The 10,569-nt window shown below is 57.1% G+C and overlaps 1 protein-coding gene across 1 annotated transcript; it reads left to right on the top strand.

The window, feature by feature from the left end:
- The first annotated feature begins 8 nt into the window (after positions 1-8).
- LOC137306872 (chymotrypsin-like elastase family member 2A) lies at positions 9-10,364 on the top strand. Its single transcript, XM_067976262.1, has 5 exons — positions 9-237; positions 2,992-3,190; positions 6,049-6,314; positions 7,520-7,662; positions 10,131-10,364. The coding sequence occupies exons 1-5, from the start codon at positions 9-11 to the stop codon at positions 10,362-10,364; spliced, it is 1,071 nt and encodes a 356-aa protein (XP_067832363.1).
- The last annotated feature ends 205 nt before the right edge of the window (positions 10,365-10,569 follow it).

Below are 10,569 nucleotides of genomic sequence, written 5' to 3' on the forward strand. Positions count from 1 at the left end.
CTCGAGAAATGGAGCTGGGCAGGGCGTTACTGCTGTTGGCCTGTGTCGGCTGGCTGACAGCGTCCGGGGCAAGAGTTGGAGGTAAGGCATCGGGAACCCGGCCCCCGCCTTTTGACTGTACCAGCTCCCTCGCTGCGTCACGCAGGCAGGCGGGGCTCGGGGTTCGCCTCGTGCTGGCCGGCCGAGACCTGCGGCAGCTGCTTTACATTTTTTGCTCGGGGAACGTTGGCATCGCTGGCGAGGCCGGCATTTAATCGCCCGGCCCTGGTCGGCCCCCCTTCGGTGAGCCGCCTTCTCGAACCGCTGCAGTCCGTGCGGTGAGGGTTCTCCCACGGTCGGGAGTTCCAGGATCTTGACCCAGCGACGACGACGGAACGGCCGATATATTTCCAAAGCCCTCGGAGAGGGGGCAGGAGGAGATTTACCAGGACGGTCCCAGGGATGAGGGGACTTCAGTTACGCGGGGAGACCGGAGAAGCTGGGGGTTGTTCTCCTCAGAGCAGAGAGGGTTAAGGGGGAGGTTTAATGGAGGGGTTCAGAATTTTAGGAGGGGGTTTTGATCGAGTCGATGGGGAGAGACCGTCTCCAGTGGCAGGAGGGTCGGGGACCAGAGGACACGGATTTAAGATAATTCATAAAAGGACCAGGGGAGATGAGGAGAATGTTTTTTTAAGAACATAAGAAATAGGAGCAGGAGCAGGTCATTCGGCCCCTCGAGCCTGCCCCACCGTTCAATCAGATCATGGCCGACCTTCGAACTCAACTCCACTTTCCCGCCCGATCCCCGTATCCCTCGATTCCCCCTCGAGTCCAAAAATCCATCGATCTCAGTCTTGAATATATTCAACGACTCAGCATCCACAGCCCTCTGGGGTAGAGAATTCCAAAGATTCACAACCCTCTGAGTGAAGAAATTCCTCCTCATCTCAGTCCTAAACGGCCGACCCCTTACCCTGAGACTATGCCCCCGAGTTCTAGACTCTCCAGCCAGGGGGAAACAGCCTCTCGGCATCTACCCTGTCAAGCCCCCCTCAGAATCCTATATGTTTCAATGTGATCACCTCTCATTCTTCGAAACTCCAGAGAGTATCGGCCCATTCTACTCAACCTCTCCTCATAGGACAACCCTCTCATCCCAGGAATCAATCTAGTGAACCTTCGTTGCACCGCCTCTAAGGCGAGTCTATCCTTCCTTAGATAAGGAGACCAAAACTGTACACAGTCCTCCAGGTCAGGTCTCACTAAAGCCCTGTACAATTGTAGTAAGACTTCCTTACTCTTGGACTCCAACTTTCCCCAGTGAGTTGTGATGATCTGGAACGCACTGCCTGAAAGGACGGTGGGAGCAGATTCAATAGTAACTTTCAGAAGGGAATCGGATAAATACTTGAAAAGGAAAAAGTTTTCAGGGCTCTGGGGGGAAAGGGGCAGGAGGAGTGGGACTGATTGGATATCTCTTTCAAAGAGCCAGCACAGGCACAACGGGCAGAATGGCCTCCTTCTGCGCTATGCGATTCTATAACACGTCCAAGTTGGGCTGGTGAGTGGCTGTTTTCGAGTTTCCTTCGGTGTTTCCTGACGTTTCCCCCTCCGCGATTTCCATCCCTAAACTGACCATCCCAACTTGGGCATGCTATAGTATCGTACAGCACAGGAGGAGGCCATTCAGCCCATCGAGCCTGATTCCGGCCTCTGGTAAAAGTTGCAAGCGGCTGTAAAAATTCGCCCTCGCTCTAAAATACCTCAAGACGGGGCGAGTGGGGGGGGGCGGAGGAGAGCGTGTTTTTTTTTTCCCCCCTCTTTCTCCCGTCCCCTCCTGAAGGCGCTGATATTTCCTGGCCCACGGTCGCGGAGGGCACTGGCTACCCACCGGCAGCTTGGCTCAGCGGCCAATTCCGGGCCAGCTTCCCACGGTCGGGGGGCCGGCGGGCCTCCTGCTTCCGTCGGGGACCCGGCGCCGGGGAGTGAGGGCGGGGGTCGGTACAGAAGGGGAGGGAATCATTAACGATCGGGCTCGGGCACCTGCCACAGCATAACGGGGCTCCCAGGGTGTGCAGACGTTGGAAGTCGAGGGGGGGGCGGGGGGGGGGGCCTGGGGAGTTGGGCCAAGCGCCCCGCTGCACATTTAAGACTGGAATCCTCCTCCTCTCCCTCTCTCATCCGCTGGGATCGCACTGGGGGGAGCCAACAGCCGGCCTAACCTTAAAATCAGAGTCGGGGTTCGTGAGATTCAGCAGGGTGCAGAGTGACGGGCACCGGAGCGGATTCTGCCCTCGCCTGAATCGAGCCCTTTGCGCCAGGGGTCGGGCGGTGCCTGGTCCGCACTGACCGTGACTGGACGACCGGTGAACGTGGACACTGACCGAGGGCGGGCTGGGATTTCGCCGCGGTGGCACGCCAGCCAGAGTGGGCAACAAAGACAAAGTGTATTCATGACAGCACCTTTTAACGTAGTAAAACATCCCCAAGGCGCTTCACAGGAGCGTAAAGCAGACAATTAATTTAACACCGAGCCACATGAGGAGATATTAGGGACAGGTGACCAAAAGCTCGGCCAAAGAGGGAGGTTTTAAGGAGCGTCTTAAAGGAGGAGAGAGAGAGAGAGAGAGAGGCGGAGAGGTTTAGGGAGGGAATTCCAGAGCTCGGGGCCCGGGCAGCTGAAGGCACGGCCGCCAATGGTGGGAGCGATGGAAATCGGGGGGGACGGGCAAGAGGCCAGAATCGGAGGGACGCAGAGATCTGAGGGTCGTAGGGGCCGGAGGAGGTTACAGAGATAGGGAGAGGGGGACGAGGAGGCCATGGAGGGGATTTGAACAGGAGGATTAGAATTTTAAATTTGAGGAGTTGGCAGATCGGGAGCTAACGGGGGTCAGCGAGCGCAGGGTGGGTGAGGGGAGAAGCTGGGATTAATAACAATCGATGTTTACGGGCGAGGTGTCAAAGCTAACTGGTGCGTCGTGTTTCAAACGGCTCCTCATCATGTCTCCTCAGGCTGCGGAACGCGCCCGCTGATGAGCACTCCTGTCCCGTCTCGAGTGGTTGGCGGACGAGACGCCCTGCCCGGTGCCTGGCCCTGGCAGGTCAGCATTCAGTTCCATTATCGTGGAACAAACTGGCACATTTGTGGAGGGATAATAATCGACACCCGCTGGGTTCTCACAGCTGCACATTGCTTCTTGAACCAGAAGACGTGAGTGCCAAATAAAAGTTTCCTTGCTGATCTCTTCAGGCCCATCCCATCCACTCCCTACGCAGCCTCCCCTCTGAGTCAGACAGCTGTGGACTTAAGCCCCATAATCCAGGCTGACACTCGGAGGGGGCGGGAGCGAGGGAGCGCCGCACTGACGGAGGGGCGGGAGCGAGGGAGCGCCGCACTGACGGAGGGGGCGGGAGCGAGGGAGCGCCGCACTGTCGGAGGGTCGGTACTGAGGGAGCGCCGCACTGACGGAGGGGGCGGGAGCGAGGGAGCGCCGCACTGACGGAGGGGGCGGGAGCGAGGGAGCGCCGCACTGACGGAGGGGCGGGAGCGAGGGAGCGCCGCACTGACGGAGGGGGCGGGAGCGAGGGAGCGCCGCACTGACGGAGGGGCGGGAGCGAGGGAGCGCCGCACTGACGGAGGGGGCGGGAGCGAGGGAGCGCCACACTGACGGAGGGGCGGGAGCGAGGGAGCGCCGCACTGACGGAGGGGCGGGAGCGAGGGAGCGCTGCACTGACGGAGGGGCGGTATCGAGGGAGCGCCGCACTGACGGAGGGGCGGGAGCGAGGGAGCGCCGCACTGACGGAGGGGCGGGAACGAGGGAGCGCCGCACTGACGGAGGGGCGGGAGCGAGGGAGCGCCGCACTGACGGAGGGGCGGGAGCGAGGGAGCGCCGCACTGACGGAGGGGCGGGAGCGAGGGAGCGCCGCACTGACGGAGGGGCGGGAGCGAGGGAGCGCTGCACTGACGGAGGGGCGGTATCGAGGGAGCGCCGCACTGACGGAGGGGCGGGAGCGAGGGAGCGCCGCACTGACGGAGGGGCGGGAGCGAGGGAGCGCCGCACTGACGGAGGGGCGGGAGCGAGGGAGCGCCGCACTGACGGAGGGGCGGGAGCGAGGGAGCGCCGCACTGACGGAGGGGGTGGTACCGAGGGAGCGCCGCACTGACGGAGGGGGCGGGAGCGAGGGAGCGCCGCACTGACGGAGGGGGTGGTACCGAGGGAGCGCCGCACTGACGGAGGGGCGGGAGCGAGGGAGCGCTGCACTGACGGAGGGGCGGTATCGAGGGAGCGCCGCACTGACGGAGGGGGTGGTACCGAGGGAGCGCCGCACTGATGGAGGGGCGGGAGCGAGGGAGCGCCGCACTGTCGGAGGGGCGGGAGCGAGGGAGCGCCGCACTGACGGAGGGGCGGGAGCGAGGGAGCGCCGCACTGACGGAGGGGCGGGAGCGAGGGAGCGCCGCACTGACGGAGGGGTGGTACCGAGGGAGCGCCGCACTGACGGAGGGGGTGGTACCGAGGGAGCGCCGCACTGTCGGAGGGGCGGGAGCGAGGGAGCGCCGCACTGACGGAGGGGCGGGAGCGAGGGAGCGCCGCACTGACGGAGGGGGTGGTACCGAGGGAGCGCCGCACTGTCGGAGGGGCGGGAGCGAGGGAGCGCCGCACTGACGGAGGGGGTGGTACCGAGGGAGCGCCGCACTGTCGGAGGGGCGGGAGCGAGGGAGCGCCGCACTGACGGAGGGGGCGGGAGCGAGGGAGCGCCGCACTGACGGAGGGGCGGTCTTTCGGATGAGACATTAAACCGAGGCCCCCCCGCTCTGCCCCTCTCAGGTGGATGTAAAAGATCCCACGGCCGCTATTGGAAGAAGAGCAGGGGGGGCGGGGGGAGTTCTCCCCGGTGTCCTGGGGCCGATATTTATCCCTCAACCAACATCACTAAAAACAAATGATCTGGTCATTTATCACATTGCTGTTTGTGGGATCTTGCTGTGCGACAATTGGCTGCGTTTCCTACATTACAGCAGCGACTACACTTCGAAAGTACTTGATTGGCTGTAAAGCGCTTTGGGACGTCCTGAGGTGGGAGACCCCGGCTCTATCCCGCTGTCTAGCCGCACTCATAAGGAACGGCCGTTGGGGAGGGGTCCTAGGTGGGGAGGGGTCCTAGGTGGGGAGGGGTCCTAGGTGGGGAGGGGTCCTAGGTGGGGAGGGGTCCTAGGTGGGGAGGGGTCCTAGGTGGGGAGGCTACAGGCGCTCGTGGAATTGTACCCCAGCGAGAGAAAGCACCATCTCTCTCTCTCTCTCTCTGTAACCTCCTCCAGCCCCTACGCGATCTCTGCGCTCCTCCAATTCTGGCGCCTCGCGCATCCCCCCCCTCCCCCCCCCTCCCCCCGGGTTTACTTTGCCCCAACCACTGGGGGCCGCGCCTTCAGCAGTCTGGACCCTCAGCTCTGGAATTCCCTCCCTAAACCTCACCGCCTCTCTCTCATTCTTTAAGGATGTTCCCAAGGATGGGTGAGACTGGAACGAGGGGGCGTAATCTTAGAATAAGTTGGCTGCTCTTTCAAAACTGAGATGAGGAGAAACTTCTTCACTCGGAGGGTGGTCGGTCTGTGGAATTTGCTGCCCCAGGAAGCTACATCATTAAATAAATTTTAAACAGAAATAGACAGTTTCCTAGAAGTAAAGGGAATTAGGGGTTACGGGCAGGAAATTGGACATGAATTTAGATTTGAGGTTAGGATCAGATCGGCCGTGATCTTATTGAATGGCGGAGCAGGCTCGAGGGGCCGATTGGCCTCCTCCTGCTCCTATTTCTTATGTTAAGACGCTCCTTAAAACCTACCCCTTTGACCAAGTCATCGGCCACCTCTCCTAACACCTCCTTATGTGGCTCGGTCAAATTGTCTGATTTACGCTCCTGTGAAGTGCCTTGGGGACGTTTTACTGCGTTAATGGCACTGTGTAAATGGGAGTTGTTGTGCAGGAGAGTCAGGGAGGAAACTTACAGACCTCCCCCTACTCGAAAGCAACCATTGATTCTCAGTTTGACTTCTCCCCCCCCCCCTCCTAGGATTGCTCAATTGTGGGCGGTGGTGATAGGGTTACACCAGAAAACACAATTCAGTGCACACACCAGGATCGTGAAGGTGAAAAGGATCATCGTTCACGACCAATTCCACTCCGACACACTGAACAACGACATCGCCCTGCTGCAGCTGCAAAAGGAGATTGTGTACAGCGATTACGTGCAGCCAATCTGCGTGCCAATTAATAGCTCCCTAGCGGCTGACGTAAATCTGTGCTTCATCAGCGGCTGGGGCGCCCTTGAAGTTGACGGTAGGTGACCCACCCTTGAAACAGTAGGCTTAGCATTCTTTTTAAAATCATCAAAGGGTCTTGAGAGTTTTGTTCCCTCGCGGATATGTTCTATGCGCTTTTCAACCCCCTTCGAATCACATTCAGGGACTGATAACTTGCGCCTCTGAGTGGCAAGGTCGTGGGCTTCGAGTCAGAAACCTTTTCCACTGGGCAGAGACTTGGGCACATAATCCAGGCTGACACTCCCAGGGCCGTCACCGAGGGAGCGTTGCACTGTCGGAGGTGCCGTCTTTCGGATGAGACGTTAAACCGAGGACAACGTCTGCCCCCTCATCCCGTGGACATTATTTGAAGAGCAGGGGGTGTTCCCCCCCGGTGTCCGAAGCACTATTTATCCCTCAAACATCATCAATTAAAAAAAAACCCAGCTGATCTGGTCATTAACACATTGCTATCTGTGCGTAAATCGGCTGCCGCGTTTCCCTACAACAGTAGCTACACTTCAAAAGTACTTAATTGGCTGTTATGCGCTCTGTTAGGTCGTGGAAGGTGCTGTATAAATGCAGGTCCTCTGTTAATTATGTGTAAAACAAGCTACTTGGTGCTGTGGGTAATCTCCCTGCCACACACACACACTGCAAGGGGCCGACCTGCCAGCAACAACAGACTGCTGTGCGTCATTGCCAATTTAAAACCAAGACCCAAGTCCGCCACCCAATACCGCGTCGAGTTAGCTGAGCCTGGATGAAAATTATGAGGGGTTTTGATGGAGTAAAGAAGGAGAAACTGTTTCCAGTGGCAGGAGGGTCGGTAACCAGAGGACACAGACTTAAGGTAATTGGCAAAAGAACCAGAGGGGGAGGTGAGACTTTTTTTTTTAAAAGCAGCGAGTTGTTATGACCTGGAATGCGCTGCAGCAGATTCAATAGTAACTGTCAAAAGGGAATCGGATATATACTGGAAGTGGGACTAATCGAAGAGCCAGCACGGGCATGATGGGCCAAACGGCCTGTTTCGTATGACGGAGGAGGGCTCTGCGGTCAGGAAAGAAACTGACCAGAAATCCAACTCCTGATCCCGTTGTGGGGCAGTGCCTAGCGCTGGTGGAGCTGTGCACCAGCCAGCAGCTAACACCCCTTGGGAAAGAGGGCAGAAAAACCAGAGAGAGAGAGAAAAAAAATAAAAACTCGGTCTGTCTTCTCATTATTTTTACTTCTGCTCAGGGCCGGCTTCGGACATCTTGCAGGAAGCGGAGGTGAACCTGATCCCCACCAAAGTCTGCAATCAGCGAGCCTGGTACGACGGGATAATCACGCACAACATGCAGTGTGCCGGCTTCGAGGAGGGGGCTGTCGACAGCTGTCAGGTAGCGTCCATATAAGGCGGCGGTACAGTGCAGCGGTTACTGCCCCAGCCCCACTCAAACCACAGGCCCTGCGTCCAAATCCCGCCGCCTCAAATTGAACTCTCAAAATGAGATCGAGGAATGGGCAGGCCGGCACCAGCAACGCTAACCAGGGAAGCAGAGAACCGAGGCTCTTGAGTGAAGGGGGGGAGCCTGCTGCCCCCCGACCTCCAGGCTCGACTATTCCACTGCTCTCCCATCTTCTGCCCTCCGTAAACCTCAGCTCATCCAAAACTCTGCTGCCCCCCCGTATCCTAACTCGCACCGATTCCCGTTCGCTCCCACTGTGCTCGCTGACCGACACTGGCTCCCGGAACACCTCGATTTTAAAATTCACAATCCTCGTGTTCAAATCCCCTCCATGGCCCTGCCTCACCACCACCTCCTTTCCCCACCCCATCTCTGCAACCTCCTCCAGCCACAGTATCAGTGTATTACAGCACAGAAGGAGGCCATTTGGCCCATCGTGCCTGTGCCAGCTCTTTTGTGAGCTATCCAATTAGTCCCATTCCCCTGCTCTTTCCCCGGTAAATTTTTTCCTTTTATCCAATTCCCATTTGAAAGTTATTATTGAATCTGCTTCCTCCACCCTTTCAGGCAGCTCATTCCAGATCATCACAACTCACTGCATTAAAAAAGTTTCACGTCGTCTCTGGTTACCGACCCTTCTGCCACTGGAAAGTTTCTCTTTATTTACTCTTATCAAAACCCTTCATGATTTTCAACACCTCCATCAAATCTCCTCTTAACCTTCTCTGCTCTGACGAGAACAACCCCAGCTTCTCCACATGACTTAAGTCCCTCATCCCTGGTACCATTCTAGTAAATCTAACCCCTGCACTCTCTCCAAGGCCTTCACGTCCTTCCTAACCTGTGGCGTCCAGGATCGAACGCCATACTCCAGCTGGGGCTTAACCAGTGCTTTGTAAAGGTTTAGCATAACTTCCTTGCTTTTGCACTATATGCCTTTATTAATAAAGCCCAGGATCCCATATGCTTTTTTAACTGCTTTCTGAACCTGTCCTGCCACCTTCAAAGATTTGTATACACACACTCTCTAGTCTGTCTGTTCCTGCACTCCCTTTAAAATTGTACCATTTAGTTTATATTGCCTCTCCTCGTTCTTCCTACCAAAATGCATCAGTTCACACTTCTCTGCGTTAAATTGCATCTGCCATGTTGTCTGCCCATTTCACCAGTCTGTCTATATCCACCTGAGGTCTGTTACTATCCTCCACATTGTTTACTACATTCCTAAGTTTTGTGTCATCTGCAAACTTTGAAATTGTGCCCTGTACACCCAAGTCCAGGTCATTAATATATTATCCAAAAGAGCAATAGTCCTAATAGCGACCCCTAGGGAACACCACTGTATACTTCCCTCCAGTCTGAAAGACAACTGTTCACTACTCTCTGCTTTCTGTCCCGTAGCCAATTTTGTATCCCCGCTCCCACTGTCCCTTTAATCCCATGGGCCTCCGAGATCTCTGCACTCCTCCAATCCTGGCCTCTTGTGCGCCCCCCAAATTTCCTTCACCCCATTGTTGGCAGCCGTGCCTTCAGCTGCCAAGGCCCTAAGCTCTGGAATTCCCTCCGCCTCTTCACCTGCCTTAAAACCTCACTCTCTGACCGAGCTTTTGGTCTCCAGTGCCTGGTATCTCCGTACGTGATGGAACCAGAACTGAAGTTATAAACTACCAGGAAAGACTGAGGCTCTTTTCTCTAGAAAAAAAAAAGAGAAGGCTGAGGGGTGACCTGATGGAGGTCTTGAAAATTACGAAGGGGTTCGACAAGGCAGACGTAGAGATGTTTCCACTTGTGTGGGGGGAGATCGGAACTAGGGGGCCATAAGATAGTCACTAATAAATCCAATAGTGAATTCAGGAGAAACTTCTTTACCCAGAGAGCGGTGAGAATGTGGAACTCGCTCCCACATGGAGTGGGTGAGGCGAATACGATAGATGGGTTTAAGGGGGAAGCTGGATAAACACAGGAGGGGGAAAGGAATAGAAGGATATGGTGATAGGGTGGAGATGAAGTAGGGGGGGGGGAGGAGGCTCGTGTGGAGCAGAAACAGACCCGTTGGGCCGAATGGCCTGTTTCCGCGCTGTAAATTCCATGCAGAAATACGACGTCGATTTCCCCTTCTCTGCCTCCGGGGGACGGGGTGGGGGGGGGGGGGGACGGGGGGAGAAACGGTCTGTCTTCCCGCGAGCAGCTCTCCAGAGGGTCAGTGCTTTGGGCAAGGTGCAGCCAATCGATACCCTACCTTTCCAAGGAGCATCGCAAGCGGTACCCAGGCCTGCTGCTCCCCTCCCTCACGAGAGGGGGGGTTCGGCATAGACAGCGAGAGGACGTTAAAATGCAAACGCTAATCTTCGCTTATTCTATTTTTTTTTTATGTATATATAAACAAAACAACTCTGCAGGGGGACAGCGGGGGGCCGCTGCAGTGCTTCGATTACGTCGACGGCCGGTTTTACGTGATGGGGGTGTCGAGCTTCGGGGTGCACTGCGGGCTGCCGCTGAAGGTGGGGGTGTACACTCGCATCTTGCGATACCAAGACTGGATGGACGGAGTCAAGGCCCAGAACGGGGGGGACGCGCGGAGCCCACTCTGCTGGGTTCTACTCGCCCTGGCGCTGGCGACTGCCGACTGGTGACGCCGTCTCCGAGGGCACGCGCAACCCGTGGGCCGGCCGGCCGGCCGGCCCCCCCCGCCAATCGCTCGGCGCTGTGGATACTTAATAAATTGGATTACTTACCCGCTCTCTCAATTTAGGGACGGACGGACGCTGACCTACGTCCTTAACTTATTAAATGACGGGGCAAGGACCAGCGCGTCACCCACCTGTAAAGCCACCTACC

This window comes from Heptranchias perlo, chromosome X (assembly GCF_035084215.1).
Source record: "Heptranchias perlo isolate sHepPer1 chromosome X, sHepPer1.hap1, whole genome shotgun sequence".
Lineage (NCBI taxonomy): Eukaryota > Metazoa > Chordata > Chondrichthyes > Hexanchiformes > Hexanchidae > Heptranchias > Heptranchias perlo.

Bases quoted from the DNA above. Each gene is read 5' to 3' on its own strand.
- LOC137306872 (XM_067976262.1), top strand. From the start codon at position 9: ATGGAGCTGGGCAGGGCGTTACTGCTGTTGGCCTGTGTCGGCTGGCTG. The intron at 6,315-7,519 runs GTAGGTGACCCA...ACTTCTGCTCAG, and splicing joins GGGCGCCCTTGAAGTTGACG to GGCCGGCTTCGGACATCTTG. The intron at 7,663-10,130 runs GTAGCGTCCATA...ACAACTCTGCAG, and splicing joins GGGCTGTCGACAGCTGTCAG to GGGGACAGCGGGGGGCCGCT.